At 41.2% G+C, this 26,451-nt stretch overlaps 1 protein-coding gene across 2 annotated transcripts; it reads right to left on the reverse strand.

The window, feature by feature from the left end:
* LOC105017060 (RNA-binding protein Musashi homolog 1) lies at positions 1-26,451 on the reverse strand. 2 transcript variants are annotated; one of them, XM_029114297.2, is made up of 14 exons: positions 26,312-26,446; positions 25,809-25,849; positions 24,897-24,978; positions 24,649-24,733; positions 17,261-17,302; positions 12,789-12,881; positions 5,636-5,684; positions 4,208-4,290; positions 4,000-4,117; positions 3,592-3,672; positions 2,536-2,592; positions 1,648-1,704; positions 1,420-1,574; positions 1-840 (listed from the first exon to the last, which is right to left on the reverse strand). In XM_029114297.2, exons 1-14 carry the CDS (start codon positions 26,371-26,373, stop codon positions 799-801), a joined length of 1,047 nt encoding a protein of 348 aa, XP_028970130.1. In that variant the 5' UTR covers positions 26,374-26,446; the 3' UTR covers positions 1-798. The 2 variants fall into 2 exon arrangements, with proteins under 2 accessions (XP_028970130.1, XP_010879668.1); XM_010881366.4 differs by lacking the exon at positions 2,536-2,592 and having other exon boundaries at positions 26,312-26,451.

Here is a 26,451-nt window from a genome sequence, read left to right on the forward strand (position 1 = left end):
CACTTCCCAACAACACCCTTCCCCTGAAATACTATTTACAATATTTTACAGGAAGAAAATAAAACATTCCTTTGAAAACAAATTACGGAAGAAAATATCTTACCGATTATGCTCATTATTATTATCATGTTCAGTATTAATAACAATATTACAAATGTTTTGATTTAAAAACCATCAAAATATACATTTTAGTTTTCTTTTCATTTTACCTGTGACAAGTTTGTAAAAAAACGAAATGACAATTTCTTTGTTCTTCCTCTCTGTTTAAGTGGTCTAGGTACCCCTTTTGAAAAGGAGACACCATCCCAAATACCAATTCATCTCTCTCTACCCCTCATCTCGTCCTCATCACCATTTCACTTCAGTAACACATTAAAGGGAGCTCAACAGAACAGACAACACGTAAACAACATTGTGATTAAATAAAAATTACTCAAATGTAAAGCAAAAACAAATCTGAAAGAATCTGAAGGTTTGCTAGGAACGCAACCCGCAACATGCTCTTCTCACTTATTTTTCTGAGTGATATTTAAAAAGGAAAACAGCACTGAAACAAACCTTTGTAAAGATAAAGGATAAACAAGGAACTGAGAAGAGGGAGTGATATTAGTACAGGAAATACAGACATTTAAAATAAAAAAATATCTTCTTCAGTCGGTGGGTGGAGTCAAGGGGAGCCAGGGGTGGGATTTGGCCTGTGGCCGCCAATCGTATTGTGCTATAGGTAGCACACAGCAGTTTGATTGGCTCATCAGCAGAAGTGACCTCCTCCTTTGTATGGTGATTGGCTGAGTCTGATCAGTGGTAGCCATTGGTGAAGGCAGTAGCAATCAGAGGACCCTGAGAAGAGACACAGACCTTTACAGACAGAGCAGCCGGTAGATGGGAGTGGATTCCCTAGTAATTGACACGTCACCAAGCAGAGTTATTTAGCAGACTCTTACAAAGTCAAAGTCTTTCATTTATCAAATGCACTGAATAACATAGCGTCAATCTGAACAATGACATTTGTGTGACAAGGCACACGACATCTACGCAGTAAGAATTAAAAACTAACAGCAATTCCAAAGAGTGAAGAATCAGGGTATATGGAAATTATGGATAGAAAATATTAAATATTTTAAATATAAGTGTAATATGCTTATGAATGGTACATTAAAATATGCTAGTCTATGTTGAATGTACCCAGAAATGTTCATGTGATCAATGTGTTAATAGACCAGTGTTGCTGATTGAGAAGCCTTACAGATACCTATTCACAATATTCCAACACTTGGATGTATTCATTAGGCACCAAAAAGAAGAAACTAAATTAGTAGGCAGTGACAACCTGAAATCGTATTTTTTTTGCATTGCGAAATAGCTTTCAACAATGTGCCCTAATGAAGACAACATCTCTGCTCTGCATCAGTGACCTACCCCAAGACCATGGCTGAATCCTGAGTTGGGGCCGGGACTGGCTGCACTGATGTAGCTGCTGACTGCTGAGTCCTGACTGGCTGCCGCGTACAGGTCAGCCATTGGCCCAGGGCTGCTGGTGCCCAGGAAGCCTCCGTTACGTGAATGGGTGGAGCCTGAGACAGAGAAACAGTGTCAGTGACAGACAGACAAAATGATGAAGAAATATTAGACGTGACCGATCTTTACCTCTCATAGCAGCAGCTGCTACCGCTGCCATTGGTCCGTAGGCTGTCAGTGGAATGGCTGTGGGACAGAGGGGAGGCACACATTCAGATAAGTCTGCTGTTACCTCAACCAATACATCACTAATTATATCCTTTGGCACCTCCAACAATATCTCACTATTTATGTCTTCCGTTACCTCAAACACTAGGTCACCATTTATGTCTTCTGTTACCTAAAACACTAAGTCACCATTTATGTCTTCTATTACCTCAAATATTATGTAACCATTTACGTCTTCTTTTACCTCAAACACTAAGTCACCATTTATGTCTTCTGTTACCTAAAACACTAAGTCACCATTTATGTCTTCTGTTACCTCAAAACGTATGTCACCAATTACATCTTCTATTACCTCAAATATTATGTAAACATTTACGTCTCCTGTTACCTCAAAGACTATGTCAACATTTAAGTCTCCTGTTACCTCAAAGACTATGTCAACATTTAAGTCTCCTTTTACCTCAAAGACTATGTCAACATTTAAGTCTCCTGTTACCTCAAAGACTATGTCAACATTTAAGTCTCCTGTTACCTCAAAGACTAAGTCTCCTGTTACCTCAAAGACTATGTCAACATTTAAGTCTCCTGTTACCTCAAAGACTATGTCAACATTTAAGTCTCCTGTTACCTCAAGAATACGTCACCATGTGTTTGACAGTGTGAAATTAGTTGACAGTATCCTCATCTAATTAGTTAGATGAGGATAAATAATTATAAACATTGGGGTAAATTCCACGATTCATTAACATAGCATGTTGTTGCAAAAGTTATGCTCATGAGAAGGTCACGATGGAACATGTCCTGACTGGACAAAAAAGAGAGCTGCTTGTAGATCTTAGAGGAACTGACCTGTGAGTTCAGAGGGGTGGGATGGTGTCAGAAGGGGGGTCCTCTCTAAATGGAATTCTAGAACAGAAATGTCAAGAGAGCGCTTTTTAATACAAACACCATCCATATGCAAATCAACTTCAACACACACACCAACGCACACAAGCAAGCAGTTTACAAAGGGAAAGAGAGACTACAGGAAGAAGGTTGTGAAGGTGTTGAGAAGTGAGGGAAAGTAGTGAGAAGGCAGGTTAAGGAAAAGGAAGACAGGTGAGGAGGAGGAACAGTGAGAAGTGGGGAGGAGTGGTGAGGAGGAAGAGTAGTGAGGAGAAGTGGTGAGGAGGGGTAGAAAAGAAGAAGACTGGTAAGGAGGAGTAGGACTGTTGAGGAGGAGCGATGAAGAGGAAGAATGGTCAAGATGTGAAGTGGTGAAGAGGGGGAGTGGTGAGGAAAGAGTCTGGGGATAGAGGGGGATGAGAGTGGAGGACTGGGTATAGAGGGGGGATGAGAGTTGAGGACTGGGGATAGAGGGGGGATGAGAGTTGAGGACTGGGTATAGAGGGGGGATGAGAGTTGAGGACTGGGTATAGAGGGGGATGAGAGTTGAGGACTGGGGATAGAGGGGGATGAGAGTTGAGGACTGGGGATAGAGGGGGGATGAGAGTTGAGGACTGGGGATAGAGGGGGGATGAGAGTTGAGGACTGGGGATAGAGGGGGATGAGAGTTGAGGACTGGGTATTGAGGGGGGATGAGAGTTGAGGACTGGGGATAGAGGGGGATGAGAGTTGAGGACTGGGTATTGAGGGGGGATGAGAGTTGAGGACTGGGGATAGAGGGGGGAAGACACAATCCAAAATACAACTCTCTGAAATCTACAAGCAGCCAGAGCCTCTGCCTTCCGTGTTTCTACATGGAGTCAAAAGTCATGGGATGGGTCTGTTTGGCACTAACATCAACATGTATACAAAGTTTCTGTTGTCAATCCTAGAAAATTATTTGGAGGGACTGAATTTGTCTGTTGGTTCATAACTCCAACTCCCCTTTAAAGTGTGTGTGATAGAGGCTGGTGCTCATACCAGGGAACTGATAGGTGTATCCAGGGGTGATTCCTGGGTAACCACGACTAGCGTATGTAGCTGCTTGGAAGCCGGGGTAGCCTGAGGAGAGAGAGATCATCAGGCTGAGCACAGTGGACAGAGACAATTCATATTCTTCTGTAGCAGAACTCAGCACCAAACGGTTGCCATTACTGGCCTGTAGGTGGAGCTAGACACTATGACTTCACTGTGGACCACTAGTCCGACAACAGTTTCTCCCTATATCTCTCCTCTGCCTGCCCTTCCAAAGTGTCTGGGAGTAGGAGACAGGAACAGGTCTTCTCTATTATACTGTACATTGTATTCATTAGGAATTAAAACCAGATCATCCTTTGTCAATACGTATGTAGCTAAATTACAGTATTATTGAGGTTGTGCTCTCATTACCTAGCATGCCGATCCCCAGCATGAATGCATCCATGCCGTAGGGCATCACCCTGGCACGCCCTCGAGCCGTACCCGTTGGCGACATCACTTCCTTGGGCTGGGCTTTCTTGCACTCCACCTGGAGAGGGAAACAACCTCGGTGAGATATTCTGTTATTTGTATGGAGACACTCTTGCCATCAACACAGATGGCACTTTGCCATACATACCATTTTGTTGTTGATTTCGTGGAAGTGGATCTCACACACTTTCTCCACCATGTCTTCATTCTCAAAGGTCACAAAGCCAAAACCTGAGGTGAACAGGAACACAGAGAGACTGCTAGAACGTTCCACTGTGGTTACTTGTTTGGATTGTCTATCAAACTGAATGCAATGGTGATGTGGCGTGACCAGTTCCTCCTGGTTAGGAGTCATCAAACACACAATGCCCTCTTTCCTGTCCATATAAACCTATTTTGGGGTTACTTTGTAGTTTCTACATTTTATCAAATTCAAACAACAAATTTGAATAGAATCATAGGAAATGGGACATAAATACAATTCTAATCTTAAAACTATGTTTCTCTTTGATGGGACAAATGCGATTTTTTCTCTTCCATACTGCAGTGTATCATAATGTCTACTAATATTTAAAACATTAAGAGAATTATGAGTTATCCCAGAGAGCCCACAAAAATCTAATGTTTCAGCATTATTGGTAACTATTCATGATGTCAACACAAAAATGTGGCTATACTGATTAATAATTACAATAATTAAAAGGCAATTGAATTAAACCCATGTTCAAAATTGACCCCAGACCTGAATTATAAACAGGCGTCCGCTCTCCATCTCCAATCATGTGATGTTTTAGTTTTAATCACCTATCTAACTTCTATCAGATGATAGCATGTCCATGTAGCCAAGACTGCGTCAAAGTACTGAGTCTCACTCCCCCCTCCCCCCCTTACCCCATTACCTGTCCCTTATCCTTTCCCTCCCCCACACCTCAGGAGGCTAGCAGGGGATTTAGCCTGGGTTGTGTCCCCTAACGGTGAATCTGTTGTGGTGACGAGGGGGGTGGGGTGGCGTATTAGGTAAGGTTTTAGCCTGAGCCCTGATTAAACTAGCTGGCCAATTAACCCAGATCCTCCATTCTCCCCTTCATTATTCACCTTATCTTACTCGAGAGGCCGTGCTCATAGGACTGTCCTAGCCTAACTGTCCTAGCCTAACTGTCCTAGCCTAACTGTCCTAGCCTAACTGTCCTAGCCTAACTGTCCTAGCCCAAACCTTCTCATCTCGCTAGAGGTCTACCTAATAGAAAAGGGCTGACCCTAACTGTCCAGGCTAGGCTGTTATTTTTATGGTCCTTCCAATACTGCCAAGTACATTAGATGTGTATCACCATGACTGTCTAATCATCTACATTGTGTGACAATCTGATAACTAGACATGAAATCAATGGATGCAAAGCGGTCATCCTGAACCAGGGTTCAGACTCTTTAATACCGTCTCAATTCAAGAGGTTTACTGTTGCATCAACCAAGACGCTAGTAAGAGAGAACAATATCACATGTACATTTACGTGTGAGTGTGTGTGTGTGAATGTGTTTGTGTGTGTGTGTGCATGGCATTCTCGTTTCATGGCAATACCTCTGTGTCTGTTGGTGGTTTTGTCAAACATGAGCATTGCATCATCAACCTGAAAGAAAGACAGAGAGAGATGAGCTTGGACACACACACACACACACACACACACACACACACAGGCCATTACACAGCATGGGGCTTCATTGTCCCTTCTTCAGGGCCTGTCCTTTGGAGCAAGAGAGGAGGGGGGGCCAACAGATGGAGAAAGAGGACGGGAGAGAGGGGGATGACAGGTGACAGAGGAGAAGGAGAGAAAGCTGGGGGGGACAGCCAGGGAACATAATGTGGGGAGATGAACAGAAAACACTGAAAGATAGGAACAGACAGTATGTTCATTGTAAAGTTAAACACCGTCTCACTTCCCAAGATGTTGGAGAGGCTATTCTCTCTCTGTGTCTGCTAAGGGCTTATCCGTGTCCACCTCTCTCTGCCTTTCAATTCTCCCTCTTTTTGCTTTCGTTATTTCTTTCCCTCTCCTACTTTCTTCTTTCTTTCCCTTGTTCTTCCCTCCAAAGTTTACTATTCCCATGGAGACTCTGTAAAGAATTTCAATTAGGAGAACTTCCCGTCTTCCCACCATGAATAGAACTACAGAGGGAGAGGTGTGTGTGTGTGTGTGTGGGGGGGGGGGGGGGGGGGGGGGGGTGAAGAAAGTTGGGGGAGAAAGAGAAGGAAAGTTGGATGGACAAAAAGACAGAGGGACAAACAGAAGAGAAAAAGAGAGAGACAGGAGAAAGATACAGGAGAGAGACAAAAGAGAGACACAGGAGGAGAGAGAGACAGGAGGAGAGACAGAGACAGACCAAATGAGAGAGAGAGGGCGAGAGAAGAACAAAGAGGAACAGGGCTTTGTCAACACGCACCCCTTTCATTCTTCCTCTCCCTGTGCTTTTCTTTTTTCTCTCTCCCACTCTCCTCTCCTGCAGCTTTATTCATGCTGACCAGCCCCTCCCCTTTCCCTCGTTCCCTCCCTCCACGCTCTCCTTTGCTGGGAAGAAGGTTAGCACAAACTCTGCTCTAGAAGAGAAGCTGTGAAACTACTCCAAGTTTTGTATGTGCGTCATTATCAGAAGTGCTGTATTCTAACACACGAACATGCACACAAACACACACACAGCATGACTTCATTGCTATTTTCATTACTTTTCAGTAATGTCTAATGAGGCTGTAGCATAGTGACATGAGTGCTGTAGATGTTGATTATGTCACAGGGCCTTAATGAAAGCAGTGTTTAACTAGTTGAGGTTATTAGAATAATCGGACAAAAGATGTGATTGTGTACGAAAGTTGGGATTGTGTACAAATGCTGGGATTGTGTACGAAAACTGGGAATGTGTACAAAAGCTAAGATTATGTATTTGTAGGGTGTCCCACCACTACCAAAGGGAGGAAAACCTGCTTTTGTAATTAAAAGTAACAGCCATAGGTTACTATTTTACTTTTGCCAAGACACATTTTCCAAATTGTTCATTGGGGTGTTTCTTTAATACAATTATAAACATTATATTTAAAAATGTATAGACTATATCCAATTATAAGCACAAAGCTATTTTGACAGAGAAGTGCAGTTTTATCACAGCAATTTCTTTTTAAATACCTATGTTGATTTTGTGATCATAGTCGCTGTTTCCACAGGTCACAAAAAGCTGAATAATGTAAACGTTAAAAGAAATACCATACTCTTTGTGAAAAAAAGTTTTAAAAAGTACAAAGAAAATACTATACTCTTTATACTCACATAACATTTTACAGTGAAATGTTTGTTTTGTTGAGAAGGAATTCCAAATGAATATAAAAAGCTCCCACTAAAATAAAATACAAAAAACATTGTCATGTCTTAAAATGGATATCTATCAAAGACCTATTTTGTTGTATTTACTGTGAATTTTAGTAGAAACAGGATGGGTGCCAGTCTGTACAGCTATAGGCCTTCAGTCTAGCTGAAACAACAGTCGTTCTGTCAAAAGTTGCATTTTTCATTTTTACATTTGTTATATCAGGTACGTTCAGGTACAAACTCTGATTTGCAGCAACAACCTGGGGTTACAGGGGGAGGAGGAACATTTAGGGTTAACTGTCTAACTCGGGGAAAGAACGACAAAAGCTTTCACCTTGGCGGTTTGGGGATTAGAACCAGGGACTGTAAAACATTATATCAATGTTCTCCCATAACTGTAATACATTATAAATCAATAATTAAGACACTGATCAAAACGTTAAACATAATTTTCATGGTATGTATTACAAGTAGTCTGCAAATGACATCTTTAGGATGCGATCTTTCCTGATTTTCAACCAGTTTTCTTCCTGGCAGACCCTGCGTCTAGCCATCCTCCAAGGGAACACAGTCACTATAACCTTTCAACGGATTATGACAGACATTAAGTTTGGACCACTGGTTTTCTTAGAGGATTAGCTAAGTAAAATGATTTACCCACTGGTCAAAAGATGCCTCTGCAACGAGACATCCTTGTAGGTGTCTGTCGGATCTGCCTCAGAAATAGGAGAAAGATTTTGTGTGCTTGTGTGTGTGTGAAAGAGTCTGTGTATCTGTGTGTGCGCATGGAATATGGAAAAGGTCAGTTGGAGACTAGTTAGTCCAACAGAGCTATGACCCAGTATCTCGCTCGCCTTTTCTCTCTGTTAACTCCCCCAGTTTACTGTGCTCTATTCACTCCTCCCCTCTCTCCCCCTTCACCTCTACGGTACGCCAAACCCAATGACACAGCAAAGTCGGGTCGGGGACAGTGAGTGGACAGCTGCAGCTCCAGAGACTTGTTATGATAAGTGTTCTGTTACACGGTCAAGTAGGCAAGTAGCCTCCTGTTCTCAATACTGCAACTCTCCATGCTAACCATTCAATACTGCTAATCTCCATGCTAACCATTCAATACTGCTACTCTCCATGCTATCCATTCAATAACGCTACTCTCCATGCTAACCATTCAATACCGCTACCCTCCATGCTAATCATTCAATACTGCTGTTCTCCATGCTAACCATTCAATACTGCTGTTCTCCATGCTAACTATTCAATACTGCTGCTCTCCATGCTGACCATTCGTTAGCATTAAGCCAACATATGTGGCGTGAACACAAAATAGCAACCTTTATCAGTATTATCGGGTCTGAGGGTGGTTAGTGGTGAGACACTATAATATCAGTTTGATAACACTTTATATATTAGCAGTTATACTCATTTACTAGCTAGATAGCATTGTATATATGAATAGATACAGTAATTAACTAGCTAGATAACGTCTTATATAGTGATACAAATGTATTAGCTAGACTATATTTCTTTAGTGCCCAAAACAAAACAGAGTGTTAGTCCTACCTCTACAACGTCACAAGGATATTACGAAGAGCTACCTTTGTGTCTGACTGGAAAGTTAGCCCTGCAGCCAAAATCAATAGAAAAACATGTTGTCCACTGTGTCCAGAGCAGTGTAACACTATCTGACTTCATTATAGTGTCTTGTATTTACCTCAGCTCTGCTCACTCATTGCCCAGCGGAGTATGTTCCGTAACAGCATGTAACATTACGTTCCTTTTAGGTTACATTTAAAAGCTTTTCAGGAACATTCTCTGAACATTTTCAGTCACACTATTCATATCGTACCGGAAAAGGTTTTGTGGACCTGCTAAAAATGTACAGTCCCTCCTTCCCATACAGAATGGTCAGTAAATCTAAATAATGTTCTTTTACCGAAACCTTTAAAGAAATTAGACCAATGAAATACTATTTTGCCGCCTTTTGGAAACTGATAAAGGTTAGGTATGGGACAACACCTATTCGCTAACAGCCTATGAGTTTCAATCCCTCAGGTCAAACACCTGAACTAAGTTATTGTCTGATCACCTTGACAGTCTTCCTCTCTCACCTTTGTTTCATTTCTCCCTCGTCTCCCACCTCCTCTCTCTCCCACCTCCTCTCTCCACCCTTCTCTCCAAACAGACCTGCAGACAAAGTGCCCAGTGAAGCCCTCTAATCACCATCTCACATGGCTGACTGGAGCCCAACTTTTCCCTGTCTGTCCACCCCTACAGTATCCCACTCTCTCTCTCTCTCTCTCTCTCTCTCTCCACCCCTCCCCCACCCCTCTCTCGTCCATTTTGGAAGGATGGAGTTAGGCCTCCAGTTTGTTGACTCTTCCAAGTGAGCAACACTGCAGTATTCTTTCACATTTCTTTGATGCAGAGTGTTATCCAAAGATATTTCAGTGCCTTTTGGGATTGCAGTGCCGGGAATGGGATAAAGCCGGGATATAATGCCTGGGAGCAGAGCTGATCACCGGCCGGGCAAGGCAGGAGTGTAAAACGAGAAGTGTTTTTATGGGATTCTGACCTGATTCCAGTGGTGGGTTTGGCTTGGTTGAGAACACATGTAGTTACTTCCGGTTGGTGAATCAGATCAAAGGAAAAAAGGCCATGACAGTGACCCCTCTTCTAGTCCCAAATACCCACAAAATGTCAAACTGATTTGGAAGAGCGTAGAAGTGCCAAACAGATTTTGAAGAGCGCAGTGTGTGTGTGCGTGTAAGTATAGCAAATTAGAAATGGCACTATGCAGCTTGCACACGTTTCTTGAGCCAGCGTGGCACATCCATAGCCCGCTTAATAGCCAAGGGAAAATGGCCCAAAGCAGGTCACCATGGAAACAAGCAGAGAGGGGTACAGGGGGTAAGAGTGTGTTGTAGGATTGTTTATGAGTATGTGTGTGTGTGTGTTTGTGTGTGTGTGTGCGTGTGGGGGGGGGTGGGTATCTTGTGGCAAGAGCAGCTGTTTGCATCAGATTAGTTCAGATTTGAAGACCCCCCCCCATACATTTTGCCGCTGTCCTCACTAACTAACTAGGACTTTCTCTAGGTCAAAAGTCTTTACCTTCACACTCTCACAAACACCTCTACTTCAGACGCCCCCTCACCTCACCATGTCCAATTCCCACCAATACAAGACAACATGTGTCAACTTTTCGGGAGGGTGAGTTAAGCTCTTTCATATGTTTGTCATTTGGCAGAAGTTCTGATCCAAAGTGACATACAGAAGCAATTATGTGCCTTCAGAAGTTCCCTCGCTCACATTTCCACCTTTAGCAGTTCCATGAGTCAGTTCCACTCATACATGTCTTGATTCCTCTTCTCTCCTGCAGTTTGAAAACACTTCCCTTCTGAGTAACTCTGCCCTCTCTCCAGGCGGTGCCTCTTCACCCCTCTGTCCCTGGCTTCCATCTTTCTCATTCCAGACACTCTTCTGTCATCACAGCATGAGTTTGCCGTTCATCGCAAGTCTTTCAAATCAGCTTAGGGCCTATTCAGACTACAACAATTGTTGTGACAACAATTTAATTTAAATAAAATTTACATAATATGTAAATATCTTTTTCTATTTACACTTGCAATGAGAATGTCACCCTCACAAAGCTAGGCGAAGCAAATATGCTCACACAGCACCTTGTCCTGTCAAAATATCTGTTGCTTTAAGGCAACAGGGCTTGCTTGTTTAGTTTGTCATATATTCAGTTATTTTCAGGAATTGAAGATGGAACTCATTAGAACAATAGGTGACTATAGTCCCATAGATTCAAATCAACCATAGGAATGAATAGTAAGAATATCAAAAGGATAACGTGAGTTATCCCACCTATAACGGCAGACAACATTCTATAACCAATTGGTAAAAATTTTGACATATAAAATAGTGTTATTAATCAAAGCCTCAGGATCAATGGGCAGAATTTCTTACGTTTGACAGTGCTAAGCCACGTCTTGGAATGTAGCATGCTAACAATGTAGCTAAGACAGCCAGTCCAACATCAAATTAAATGAAAGGGATAGGATTGGGTATACCAGAGCAGCACACATTGAATATGATCCAGTGCAGCAAATTACATTGAATATGTTACACAAAAAGCTAGCTAGTTAACTAGGTCTTTCTGAGTTAGCTAACAAAATGAAACTGATTGTTTCCATAGTTAATTTAATTATGCCAAAGCAGGAATACTAATATGCCAAACTACATAAGGAGACATGTATTGCACAATGTCTGCAAAAGTAAGAATACTAACACAAATACCATCTCCTTATGGTAGTCAGATGGAACAGTGTCCATCCTACAAGACTGCTTTGACAACACAGACTGGAAAATGTTCAGAGATTCATGCACCCATGATGCCATCCACGATGCCACCAACATTAACATTAAGTGGTTCTAAAAGGTATTCATCCACCTTGGAATTTTCCACATTTATTGTGTTACAACATAACATTTATATGGATTTAATTTGGAGTTTTTGCCAGCTACCGTAAGAAGTCCATAATGCCATAGTGAAAAATAACCTCTACAAATTTTTCTAAATTTATGAGGAATACAAAACAGAAAATAATTGATCGCATAAGTATTCTCCCCCTCTAGTCAATATTTGGTGAAAGCAACTTTGGCAGCAAATACAGACATGAGTCTCCACTTGCTTTGCACATGTGGACATAGTCAGTTTTGCCCATTCTTATTAGCAAAATTGTTCAAGCTCCATCAAATTGGATTGGGATCTGGTAAACAGTGATCTTTACATATGTTCACATATTCTCAATTGGATTGAGGTCCAGGCTTGAACTAAGTCACTCAATGACCTTGGTGTTTTAAAAGGCAAAACTAGCCGCATGGTGCCTACTGATGCATTCATACTAGACGAGCACAACACATTCTGCACTTGGCTCTACAAGGCTTACAACACAGAGCCAACCAGGAAAGCTCTTTCATACCCACATAATAGGCAGTCTGCCAGGATCACTGGGTCGGGACACCACCCTGTGCAACTGGATACCAAACTTTTTGACAGGAAGAGTTACGACTTTGAGGATTGGAAATAACATCTCATTCTCTTAGCACGGTGCCCCCCAGGGGTGTGTCCTAAACCCTCTTTCCTGCCAGTTCACCCATAACTGTGTGGCACTGCAAGACCCCATCGTAAACTTTGCAGACAATTATACCTCCAACAGAACAAAACAATAAGAATGATTGGAAGATGTTAAATAAAAAACTAGGGCACTGGAGACACTTTGACAGATGTTCATCTCGACAAATTCTAGTACAATACATTTTACTAGCAGCAAAAGCATGCCAACATTATTTTTTAAGACAACACATAAGATTTACCTTTCCAAACTGGTCAAAGTATTGCTTAACATCCTCGATGGTCGTGTTTACTGAGAGGCCTCCCACAAAGATCTTCTTTGTCCTAGTCACCAACTAAAACAAAAAGGAACAAGATATACTTTCATCAACACACAGAAAAATTTAAATGCTTAATTTTTCAGGGGCTCTGCCAACCAAAAACATTATTCTTATTAGTTAAATACTAAAAACGATTAGTCTTTTTACAAGCATTTGTATTCATTTGTATTGCGGTATTAATTTTATGTTTCATATAAATTGTTTAACGCGCCTGTTCCAAATGCCTGGCAACCCCCTCCCTATATACCACTACCCCCTTAAATCCTGTCAAAATCAAAATTAGTGGTTTTCATCATAAATATTGTTCGGGAAGAACCTTAGTCCGAAAGGTATAATTGATTTAATTGGTTGTCTCAATGCTTACATCCCAACCCAGATGTCAATCCCATTAAATTAGGTACGTTAAAACTTTATTTTGAGAGTACCAATATCCATCTCTAGATCCTGCGGAGAAAGTCATACTATCCACAAACTGTTCTGTTGAAAATTAACTGCTTGTTAAGGTTACAGCTACAGGGGTTAGCTTTTGATTAGGGGTTATCGTTAGCTTTAAGGTTAGTACATATATATTCAAATGCTACTGAAAATCTGTAGAGAATTGACACCTGAAATATAGTCACTCACCTTACAGCACTATAATGGACACTTTCTGCCATTTCGGTCAGGGAGTTTGTTACAGTGGGGAGAACAAGTATTTGATTCACTGACAATTTTGCAGGTTTTCCTACTTACAAAGCATGTAGAGGTCTGTAATTTTTATCATAGGTACACTTCAACTGTGAGAGACAGAATCTACATTGTATGATTTTTAAATAATTAATTTGCATTTTATGGCATGACATAAGTATTTGATCACCTACCAACCAGTAAGAATTCTGGCTCTCACAGACCTGTTAGTTTTTCTTTAAGAAGCTCTTTTGTTCTTCACTCATTACCTGTATTAACTGCACCTGTTTGAACTCGTTACCTGTATAAAAGACACCTGTCCACACACTCAATCAAACAGACTTCAAACTCTCCACAATGGCCAAGACCAAAAAGCTGTGTAAGGACATCAGGGAAAAAATTGTAGACCTGCACAAGGCTGGGATGGGCTACAGGACAATAGGCAAGCAGCTTGGTGAGAAGGCAACAACTGTTGGCGTAATTATTAGAAAATGGAAGAAGTTCAAGATGACGGTCAATCTCCCTCGGTCTGGGGCTCCATGCAAGATCTCAACTAGTGGGGCATCAATGATCATGAGGAAGGTGAGGGATCAGCCCAGAACTACATGGCAGGACCTGGTCACTGACCTGAAGAGAGCTGGGATCACAGTCTCGAAGAAAACCATTAGTAACACACTATGCAGTCAGGGATTAAAATCCTGCAGGGCACGCAAGGTCCCCCTGCTCAAGCCAGCGCATGTCCAGGCCCGTCTGAAGTTTGCCAATGACCATGTGGATGATTCAGAGGAGGAATGGGAGAAGGTTATGTGGTCTGATGAGATTTTTTTTTAGCTTTTTGGTCTAAACTCCACTCGCTGTGTTTGGAGGAAGAAGAAGGATGAGCACAACCCCAAGAACCCCATCCCAACCGTGAAGCATGGAGGTGGAAACATCATTCTTTGGGAATGCTTTTTTTTGCAAAGGGGACAGTATGATTGCTCCGTATTGAGGAGAGGATGGATGGGGTCATGTATCGCAAGATCTTGGCCAACAACCTCCTTCTCTCAGTAAGAGCATTGAAGATGGGTCGTGGCTGGGTCTTCCAGCATGACAACGACCCGAAACACACAGCCAGGGCAACTAAGGAGTGGCTCTGTAAGAAGCACCTCAGGGTCCTGGAGTGGCCTAGCCAGACCTGAACCCAATAGAAAATCTTTGGAGGGAACTGAAAGTCTGTATTGCCCAGTGACAGCCCTGAAACCTGAAGGATCTGGAGAAGGTCTGTATGGAGGAGTGGGACAAAATCCCTACAGCAGTTTGTGCAAACCTGGTCCAGAACTACAGGAAACGTATGATCTCTGTAATTGCAAACAAAGGTTTCTGTACCAAATATTAAATTCTGCTTTTCTGATGTATCAAATACTTATGTCATGTAATAAAATGCAAATTAAGTACTTAAAAATCATACAATGTGATTTTATGGATTTTTGTTTTAGATTCCGTCACTCACAGTTGAAGTGTACCTATAATAAAAATGACAGACCTCTACATGCTTTGTAAGTAGGAAAACCTGCAAAATCGGCAGTGTATCAAATACTTGTTCTCCCCACTGTATATGTGGACACCACGTTTACAGTGTTGCGGTAACAGTACAGTTCAACAGTGCGGTAATAGTTAAGTTATGCCAGACGTACGGCAATACATAAGTGAGACTAAAAAGAGTAGCATGGTGGATGTGAAAATGTTGTCACTGACTCCTCATTCTAAAAACAATAGAGTTAACCGTGGTTTTCCCAGGCCATGAAAGATATTGGATAAAAGCAAAGAATTTGAAGGTGATTGGCAAAACCTGTATATGCAGTATGTATAGGTTTTTGTTGATATCGGAGTGCGCGTGGTCTTTCAGTAGGGGTGAGGGAGAGAAAGCATGCAGCAACAACGTGTGCAGTACCGTAACCTACCGGAGTGGAAAGATTCATTTCCAGCACAATTAACGTTTCACCCCAAAATCTCCTGAAGCCTGCGTTTCTGTTTATTTCATTGTTTTGCTCACAAGCGTGGTGGTTTTCATTGTTTTGCTCACAAGCGTGGTGGTTTTCATTGTTTTGCTCACAAGCGTGGTGGTTTTCATTGTTTTACTCACAAGCATGGTGGTTTTCATTGCTGTTTTAAGTTTAAACTGCAATCTGTAATATTCTGGCTTAGAGGAGACTCTGCTGAGGTAAGATTCTTTGTAAATTCAATAGCAATATACCACGTTACTGGACATACTTATTCATTTTTCAGATCATTACACAGCATACTCATTTGTTTTGTGGTGTATAGGGATGGGGAATGGCTGCCAAAATGCTGGCTACCAAAATTTGCTGGTAAACCCAAAAGCTAACTTGAATTCCTGCCTAGAAGAATGACGGCTTTTAAGGCTGCAACCTATTTCAAAGCACTTAACGATATTCAGAAACACAGCTAATTTAAACAAATATATAATCGTAGCAAATTAAATTAATCCTTATTTACTACATTTATATCCATCTATATCCAGCATTGTCTATTTATCATATCATTTACACATTTTCCATTAATTATCAGATTTATTTTGGAGTATGTTTTTATGAAATTTGTATGATTGAATATGCATTTGTAGCATCATAAGATTTTTTTTTAAAATTATATTTATACTATGGAAATGACACAATCAGCCATGGAAATGACAAAACATCGGTATTTCCATCGGCTGATTGTGGTATATGAATATCGGCCAATAGTTTTTTCCGGAGCATCCCTAATTAAAAGCGATAACGTCAATAATATGAATAGCTGGCAACAAATTCCATTATTATTTATTTGAATGTACATGACACACAGCAAAAAAAAAGGCTTTGCGGCACAATCTTGTGTTCTGTATTACTTAGGCATCATCCCATGTTGCATGTATCTTCTTGAATGTGATGTTTTCAGTAGCACCACTAACCCCGTGACTACATTTGCACACAGTTTGTTTACAGTCCCGCAGCACACCCTTGCTAAAATAAAACACGTGCATTTAATCCTAGATTTTTCGGGGATAAATCAAAATAATAATAATCGACAGATTAAACAATTATCAAAATAATTGTTAGTTGCAGTCTTGCATTCATTTTAATTAGACAGATTTCAAATTCTCTCTGACCACAATGGGTGCCACTTCATCCAACTCTGGATGAAGTTGAATAGCGTTCAATTTGCAGTGGTCTCTAAATTTTAACCCTTCCGTTCCTCACTTAAAACCTTCCTTTCCAACTTTTTTGGAATGACGGGCCGTGAAAAAGGTGCAGTGGTCTCTTACATGTTTTCCAGAGCTGTATATATAGCACTCTAAAAATACAATAGGATCTCTGTGACCAACCAAAATGTAAGAAGGTTACGGTTAAGGTAAGACCCTGGTCAAATGTCCTCAGGACACACAGCCCATCTGAAATGTATGTAATCCGTCATATTGGGGCAACCAGCCACATATTTTCTGGGTTTGGGGCAGAGCTGCCTCCATAACAACACACATAACTGATGGTAACCTGCATTTCATATAGCCGTCAGGTGAAGGAAAGGTGGGGTCAAGAGGAGATCGCTGGCCCGTCATCACGTTAAGAAACATAGGGACATAATCTGCTGAGGCAGACAGGCCACCTCTGATGGGCTGTTACGTCACATTGGGCTCCAAGAGAGCTCACACTGGCATTCAGGAGTTAACCCTATCAGAGATGAGAACTCACCTTGGGCTGGGCTCTACGAGGAAACGCCACCTTGGGATCAATCTGGAGAGGGAGAGAGAGAGAGATTGCGCTATTAACAATTAACAGGTTATTTGGAGACCACTGTTAATGTTGACTCGAAGGTAAAGACAACGGACCACAAACATCAATGATACACACTTGTGATATAAAGCTTTTTTGGTATTCGAAAAGTATTATATTCCAATTCTATGACAACCTGTGATACACTGTATTCGTAACACCGCATGCCACTAGGCTGGTCCCAGATCTGTTTTGTTCTGCAACTATTGTGGTCACAACATGTGATTTAGCAGGAAAGCATCAGCAGATCTAAGACCAGGCAAGCACACCACTTACTCCTGTACAACTGCAACACAACAACCCTTTAGGTTCAGACCGAGTACCAATGACCAGACTCAGGTCGATGTTCACAGGCACAATCATTCCGAAAAAAGAAAAAAGCTTGTGTGCAAATCAGAGCATTGTTAGCCACGGAGGATTTGCATAAAGGCTTAGGTTTCCCACGTGTCATTCAAGTCAAATCAGGGCATGTGGTCTTGTGAGGCTCAGTCTCAAACAACACCAGGATGGTGGGCTAAAATAAAAGGAGTCAGTGTACTGTAAGTTACTTCAGACGAAGCGTCTACATAAATGCCATGTATTATTAATTGTATAATGGGGTGACTGGCTGAGAAGCAGTAATGGCCGATGTTTGAGAGATCAGATGGAGGGGGGGGGGACTGTCATTTCCAGCTGGCCTCACACTGAAAGACAGGGCCGTGGATGTAGGAGGGGAACCGCAGAGCACGGCTACCACTGGCAGGTGTGGCCCAACCACTCTGGTCCATTGTTAAGAATAAGGCGCCTTTACAGTTCTGTTCCTTGTGTGCTCCAGATGTAAGGGAAAAAATATGAATTAAACTGATGATCTCTCACTTGTTGCTAGACATGTCTGAATTGGCCCTTGTGGGAGAGTTAATGCAACAGGATGCAAAGAAAATTATTTTTTGGGAGTCAGACAATAGCCTGGTCATTCCAATAGTGTAGCAGCATTTTATTTCAAGACATTCCTGACCTGCATGTTCATGTTCCCTCCAGTGCCCAGATAACAATAAATTAAAGCACGTTTGCCACAAAGAGCTGACAAAGTAACAAAGAACTTTGACTACAGATGCAGAGCGCGGCTGGCTTCATTACTCCACAATATATATATTATTTTCTTTCAAAAGAAATAAGAGGTATAGATCCACAAGAACAGTAATATGAATAAGAGCCAGGTATAGAGTATAGTTTATAAAGTAGAATGAATGTGTAATATGAATAAGAGCCAGGTATAGACTTTAGTTTATAAAGTAGAATGAATGTGTAATATGAATAAGAGCCAGGTATAGAGTATAGTTTATAAAGTAGAATGAATGTGTAATATGAATAAGAGCCAGGTATAGAGTATAGTTTATAAAGCAGAATGAATGTGTAATATGAATAAGAGCCAGGTATAGAGTATAGTTTATAAAGCAGAATGAATGTGTAACTAGCCTACGACTACTACGCCCACCAACCGGGAACAACAAGCCAGTTGACATTCATAGAAATTTTGAAACAACTTAAGTGTGTCTCAATCATCATTGATTTAATAAAATATTTTATGTTATAAAGCAGAAAATGCACTGTCCACATGTGTCCTACCCATCAAACGTTAGCCGGCTGACTACATCTTCTATGGTGTTATTGTGCTGGAGCTGTGTGAATTCAGCATCTTCACTCACTGCTTCATTTATGTAAGTCAACATCTGACTAGTCACCTCAACCTTTCAGAACCATCCAGCAATGTCAACAACTTAGTTAAGCATGCATTACCATTAGTAATCAGCACACTACTGCCAACGCATGGAATAGAAAAGAACAGCAGTGTTGGAGCTGGTGAAAGACATTATTATCTCATTGCACTATTGCTATTCTTGTTTCATTTTCATTTTGAGTTTTTTGCAGGAAAAATATACAGCAAGAAAACACCAATAAACAAATAACGTTGTTTTTTTTAAGTGAACGAAAGTGAGATGAAGAGCAGAAGAAGAAGAGCAGTAAGGACTGAGAGAGGTTAGCACAGACATTAACTGTACGCTGTTACTGCAAATAGAGTTGTTGTTCATGCAACAACCCCCCCACCTTCAGAAAAGTATTTCTCAAAGCTAAGGATCCAGACCATGTCCAGTGCATGTGGTACTTTAGGCTCTGGCTAGAAATCTGTCTATTCTCTGACCTTTAGAAAAAAGTATCATGTTCACTGAACACCCAGAAGCTTCTGTGCATGGATTTATTTTCTATGCACTCTTTATGTACAGCTGGCTAGTTGCATCTTGTTTTCTCTTAACTTTTCTTATCTGCTGCTGAACTATACAGCCCATGGCCTATGTTTTGATGGATCATTTCTAATGTAGGCACAATTTGTTTATTTAAACAGTACATGATTGAAATATACTGAAGTTCTACATGCACAGAAGCTTCTGGTTCATTAGTGAAGGAGATCCAGTATTTATTCTCGAAAGGTCATAGAGAAGACAGACCACTCAGTGTTATTCTTTATGTAGCTGTTGTTCACACCCTGTTTCTCTCTTTATTCACCCTGTTCTGAACCATGCTGATGTAGCCTAGTCTATGTCGGCCTCACCATTATTCTTTTTTTTTTTTGAAAGGCTGAAAAAAAACCTGCAGCAATTTCAACAAACATTCCAAGAAATATATGAAAGCTACAATCTTCCAGGTCGATTGTACCGGATATTACAGTTGTACAAGGAAGACACTGTCCCAACACATTGCATTGGTCTTTCAGCAAAAGTGAAAAAAGAACCAGCCAATGCAATGGCGATAATATGTTTTTATATCGCTACTTTGACTGCTCGTGTTTTCATTGAGTAATCAAGCTCCAAAGAACATGTCTATTTGTGTCATGCTAATGTTAACAACACGGTTTCCACAGACAACAAAGGGTTTATAACATGTATATAATGCAGCAGTGGACGTGGCTGTTACCTTAGTCCACTCTGGAAAAAAGAACATAGTAACGGCCTTATGCTTGACCAACTGATGCATGGAGTGTAATAACTCAAACACAGGCCATGTATTTTCTGTAGGCCTAGATCACAACATGAGTAGGCTACACCTGACCAGACAAAAGCCTTCAAGGAGGAGAGAAGCCAGCGAGCAGCAAAACAGTAGAGTGGCCTCAGCCAAGTAAAGAGATTGGTCAGAAGCGGTGGCCGTATTGGAGCGAGGAGCAGAAATCTCTGTACCAGGAGCTACGGCAAATCAGGTTAGTAAGAATCCGGACACACAGCCACTCCATTCATTTTAAACAAAAACTCCACATGAGAAAGTGGGCCGGCCAGTTTGTGAGCAGGCAGCCCCTCTGATTTCATTAATTAACAGGACAAAAGGGGGACAAAACAGATGGACCCGCAGAGAAACAGGGTCCCCCCATAACACAATCACACACATACTCATTGTGCAGTATAACACATAAACCACACACAGACATACAACAAGCTCCACCAAATTAGCTTTTATAAACATTATCTCATTTAAAAAACATTCTGAAATGGAAACACAAAACTGTGCAATCTTTGCCTTTTATCTCATAGTTGTACTTATATAAAAGCAATTGGTACAAAAGTAGCGGAAGGTGGCCAGGCTAGAGTCACTAGTTGGACAGCGAGTAGATATGTGTCCAGGCCATCAGGGTCAATATGTACAACTGAACAATGGCAGAGTAATTAGTTAACAAAGTCCACTAATGAGCCCCCCTACTATTAAATTCCAGCTAGGACAACTTGTGTGTGTGTGTGTGTGTGCGAAAGAGATGATGAGGGTTAACACACACAGGATGAGGGTTAACTTCAATCCAGTTTGTTTCTTTCAATCCGATTAGTTGCCTTTTGAGATCCATACTAATTACAGACCTAGGTGGGACCTCTCTCTTCCTCTCTATCTCATTCTCCATCCCCCTCTTGTCTTCTCTGCCTCTGTCAGCACCAGAGAGCTAATCTCCGCAGAGCAATGACCTGGGACAGTGCTAAAAGCTAATGCTAACATGGATCTCCCATATGGAGGCTCATACCCCATTATCCAGAGAGTGAAAACACTCACAAAGAAATCCAATGGTCAGATTTGATGCACTGAAACCTCTCTAGGCTTCTTTTAAATTCCATAATGATTTCACCCGCTGGGATAAAAAAAGAATGTAACAGCCTTTTTCTCAGGTTCTCAAAACTCTGGACTGTGACATAAACATTGGCTTCTGCTCTGGAATTGCAAAGCAAATTACTAACCGTCAGTGAGCTTGGTAAATATGTACATAAAGTATATCATTTTACAGCCACATTAACATACCTAATCAACTGATTGACTGAATGGTCGTTGTTTGACTAGAACAAAATATATTTCTCCATCATTTGTGTGGGCTTTCGTAAGGCGACTACTGTGGATATAGGAAACTCCAATCACATTGTACGAGTGATGCTGATTTTACCTGACAAAGTGTAATACTGATAGACAATATTTGTTTTGTCGTCAAAATTGGTCCAGCAGCGGAAGAAAACTGACTGAAACAAGAAGGAACGACCTGAACTATTCCAATGAGTTCTGGTACAAAATGTTTTCCATGAGGTGCTTAGATGAACACACCCCTGGATAGTCACCCTAATCCAGACCAAGCACAGACACTCTGTTTTGTTTCTATGCACTACTTGACTCTAGCGCCCATTGGCAGAGTCCTCTGAAGCAGCACAAGTGTAACTTCGTCTTCATGCACAAAACATCCCCCATCTTGTATAAAAAACAATTCCATTGGTGAACTGTCATCAACAACGACATTAATAGATGTTGGCTTCTGTGTGGCTGAGTAACTTGAATTTTCATGCCAATCCTCCCTTGAACCCACTGCATGGTTTAAACGATGTTCCAGCAACCTCCTAACATCTAGCCCATAAACATACTGCTCTATATTCGAAAATCAAAAACCCCAATACTTACTTAATAACCCTGTACACTGGTGGGCTCTAATAGATCTGTTCTTTTTCCACCCCCTTCGTCTTTACAGTGGCAGGAGTTTTGTCCCACACTGCTTTTCAGAGTACTTCCACTTGCCAAACACTCTTCATTCACCTTGCCCTTTCTCTCCCTCTCTCCGTCTCCCCCTCACCCGCCAAGGGGTGAGCACAGGAAAAAAAACGGTCAAATAAAAGCAGGGAACATTCTTTCTTATTCCAGAAAGGAATTTCACTTTCTTTCTCATCTCGTCTCATGCTGGTGAAACAACAAGTGACCCACCGGGAAGCAAGGGAGACTACTGGAGAAGTAAACACGCACAGGGAACGCAGAAGACACGCACAGGGAACGCACAGGGAACGCAGAAGACACGCACAGGGAACGCAGAAGACACGCACAGGGAACGCAGAAGACACGCACAGGGAACGCACAGGGAACGCAGAAGACACGCACAGGGAACGCAGAAGACATGCACAGGAAACGCACAGGGAACGCAGAGGAAACGCACAGGGAACACACAGGGAACACAGAGGACACGCACAGGGAACACAGGACAAAAGACTGAACCGGGTAACTAGACTGAAACAAAGTTAAGAGTGATTGAGGAATTAAACCAAATATGAGAATTGAGAGGTTGAAAAACAAAATAGGAAAAAGCATCAGGCATCACACGCACAAGAGACAAGGGAAGAGCAGGCGTTTTGCAACAACAGCCAAGAAACACACCAGCTCTCTATTTTAAACCAGTTCTGAAGTGTACAACACCAACAGGCAGACACAATAACACATTACAAACTGAATTAGGTAGTCAAAATGATTGGGTATTCATTACATGACCTGTTTATAGGACAGTTAACATTGGGCAGTTTTATGCAGGCATGTACGTTAGTACATTTCCTTAGTTATTTGGGGAACATTCCAATATGATTCAAGACAGGAATTGTAATTGGAAAATGCATTTGCTCAGTGAAACAGTAACTAAGAACCTTAAACAACTTACTAAACAACCAGTTCCGTGTCACAGTGGCTATTGTTCTCATGTAGATTTAGCATTGTTGGTTTCAGTGCATGCTACATTCATGTTCAAATGCTTAAAGTGGGTTGTTATGGAGACTTAATTCCCACTAGGTCATGAAGTCATCATAATGTCCCCTGTGACAGATTTCACCCAGGGCAACAGAAGTGCTTCATGTAACCAAACATACTGTCAAGCCTTTCCCTCTGTCACCTTTAACTGTTCACCATTATTCCTTTCTGAAAATGACCAACACGCAGTCACATATTCACACCTTGTGTATTAGCGGCACTCATCTATGTGTCGGTCTTCAACAACAGGCAAGTGTTTGAACACTGGAGATCTCTTGGCATGTAAGCTACCTTGGTGTTTCATATATTTATGTGTGTGTCTGGTCACGTAATTCGTCCTAAGATTTCATTGTAGCCTTGTAGTTATTGTCTTGTTCGTTTTTGGGTTGATGACACACACACAAACTGATTCAACCATGATGTCACAGAGGCATCACTTCACAATCCAAACTCCATAATATGCTTCACAGCCTCAACTTTTTCACATCTGAACTCTTCTGTCTATTTGGTGTGAGAGAAAACTACAGCCTCCTCCTCCTTGAGGTCCCCAGGTAACCATGGCGATGAACAGCAAGAAAGAACGCTTTCATGCCGTGCGCCCTAAACCAGCATTTGGTGGGAGGGGAGGGAGGCTCCCATAAACTCTCCCAAACATTCTTACCAGGGCATACTGTGTCCTGTATCACATGGTTATGCCATAACATGTCATAAGGAATAAACTGACCAGGATCAATTCCATCCAGAAATAAAATAACAAGAATAACACAATCATATTAGCTCAGAAAATCCATGCCCAAGCTCTATCATATTACATTGTTTCAGACTGAGCTGGGTTGTCATGATTGGCCGTGCAATTTGCAGTGAACAACATTAAGTCCCTCTCAGTTAATACTTCGAATAAAGTCTGAAAATACATGACCTGCAGACCTTCCATGGGGTAGTGAAATGCAGACTTAGGCGGTTATATTCAATTAAGTTGTAGGGTTGTACAGGTGTTTTCAGTATATATATATATATTTTTTTTTTTAATATTGACTGGTTACTCTGTTATTGCCAGAAAATCTGTCATATAAGAGATAATTGATTTGATTTACTCTATATCACATGTTTAGAATATCATATCTACGATGTAGTCCTATATTAAAGCATATAGGCAAGTGACCAATTTCCCATAAAAAATAAAATCAGAAGAAATGAATAATAGCTTTAGCAGTGTGATAAAAATGAAACTATATATAAGGACGTAAACGTAAACTTACAGTTTTAGAATCCAGTTCATGTCTGTTTTGCGCCAAAACTTTATCCACACCAGCTTGGTCTATGTATGTCACAAAACCGAACCCCCTGAAGAGGAAAAAACAATTCCCTGAATTATAACAACACGCTGACACAAAAAAATAAAACATGCCGCCCGCGGCCATAAAAACACTTTTTTCTTAAGCTTTAAGAAAATAAGCCTATGAGCCGGCTCCTATGATAGGACGGTGAGGTGCGTACGCCTCCTTACCTCGATCTTTTCGTAACTGGATCTCTCATCACCATACACTCCTTCACCTCTCCGAATTTACAGAAGTATTCATTCAGACCCTCTGTAAAAAATTTAAATATGGTCAAAAAGTTTTCCAAATACAAACTGTCTTTTAAACAGTATAGAGACAATAGTAGCCTAATTTATTTAGAAAAACCACTACACACAACGCAACTGAGCAAGACCACGTTGTTATTTGTCTGTCGCGACGTCATTCATTGAAAACAGGATACGGGTAGATTCACCTCAAGGGCTTTCTATGTTGATAGCACATGTTATAATTTCATACGACAATATCCCTATTTATTTAACGATTGTAATACCATATGGCAGTCTTTAGAAATAAGATTAATGTGGCCTTTCGACCTACAGGCAGTTTACAATGAGTTTTAGGCTAACGCTATCTACGTTGTAGAATTAATGGCCTCAATAACACTCACACGCGCAACAATGCGATAAAAACACCTTCTGCACTGCAAAGCCTTAAGTTCACAACGACTAAACATAGATTCGTCGACTGCTTCTTTCCTAAAAGATCAAAATAGCAAAAAGTATTCCGTATGGTGACAAACCCCTAAATTACATCACATAATTTCTAAATTTTTATACCGATTTAAAACGTTAATCCCAAAGCCTATCGTGTCTGATCTATTTCAGCCGGCAGCAGTCTAAATAGTGCTTAACACTGATACTCATTGAATGAAAGCTTTGATTTCGTCAGCATAAAAAACTATAAACGGTCTTTTTTATGTACTTCAGAGAGTATTACATTTTAAATATTTGTGATAGTTTAATGCATTCCTATCACATAAATATATAATAACACTACACGTTTATTTAGACATTATATTAGCATCTAGACTTTGAAAAGTCGCTCGCGGGACCGCTCACCTTGTGTTGTCTGCCAACTGAGACCCCCGATGAACATTTTGCTGAATGGGAGAAATAGAGGCGAGAGTAAGTGGTGGTAGACTCGAACAACATATGGCCATAAAACAAAACTCAGAGACTTAGTCCAATTGAAATGTATGTTTACAAACAATATAAATGAAGTAATTTTGGGGGAAAATCGGCCATGTTGTTAAAGCACGAGTGGCCAAGTCGGTTATAATTCCTACGAGAAAGCACTTTAACCAAGTGATTTCAAAATAGAATGAAGAAACTTATTACAATTGTAGCCATCTCCCCGCTCAAAGAAAAATGACCGAAATAAAAAAGCGATAGGGTCCGGAGCGGTTGAGCGGACCACATTGGAGAGCACAGCACATCAGAACAAGCATGCTTGTCTTTTGTCTCCGCGCTCCGTTGGGCTCGCTTTACACAAACAAAACTCCACGGTTGTCTTTAGAAGCACCCAAGACCGAGAAGCAGGTGAGACGGCGCGGGAGGTTTACCATGGGTCGTGGGGGGAGTTGTCCACGGAGGACAGGCTGCTTTGGCTCCCTTCCGTATCCATTCTGTTCCTCTGTTCCCGAGTCCCGACTGTGAGGTGAGGAAAGGCAGTGAGTTGCAGACTCAGGGGCGGGTGGCTGAG

The sequence above is a fragment of the Esox lucius genome, chromosome 17, assembly GCF_011004845.1.
Source record: "Esox lucius isolate fEsoLuc1 chromosome 17, fEsoLuc1.pri, whole genome shotgun sequence".
Classification (NCBI taxonomy): Eukaryota; Metazoa; Chordata; class Actinopteri; order Esociformes; family Esocidae; genus Esox; species Esox lucius.

Bases quoted from the DNA above. Each gene is read 5' to 3' on its own strand.
- LOC105017060 (XM_029114297.2), bottom strand. From the start codon at position 26,373: ATGGATACGGAAGGGAGCCAAAGCAGCCTGTCCTCCGTGGACAACTCC. The intron at 25,850-26,311 runs GTAAACCTCCCG...TCTCCCATTCAG, and splicing joins AACTCCCCCCACGACCCATG to CAAAATGTTCATCGGGGGTC. The intron at 24,979-25,808 runs GTGAGCGGTCCC...AATTTTTTACAG, and splicing joins CAGTTGGCAGACAACACAAG to AGGGTCTGAATGAATACTTC.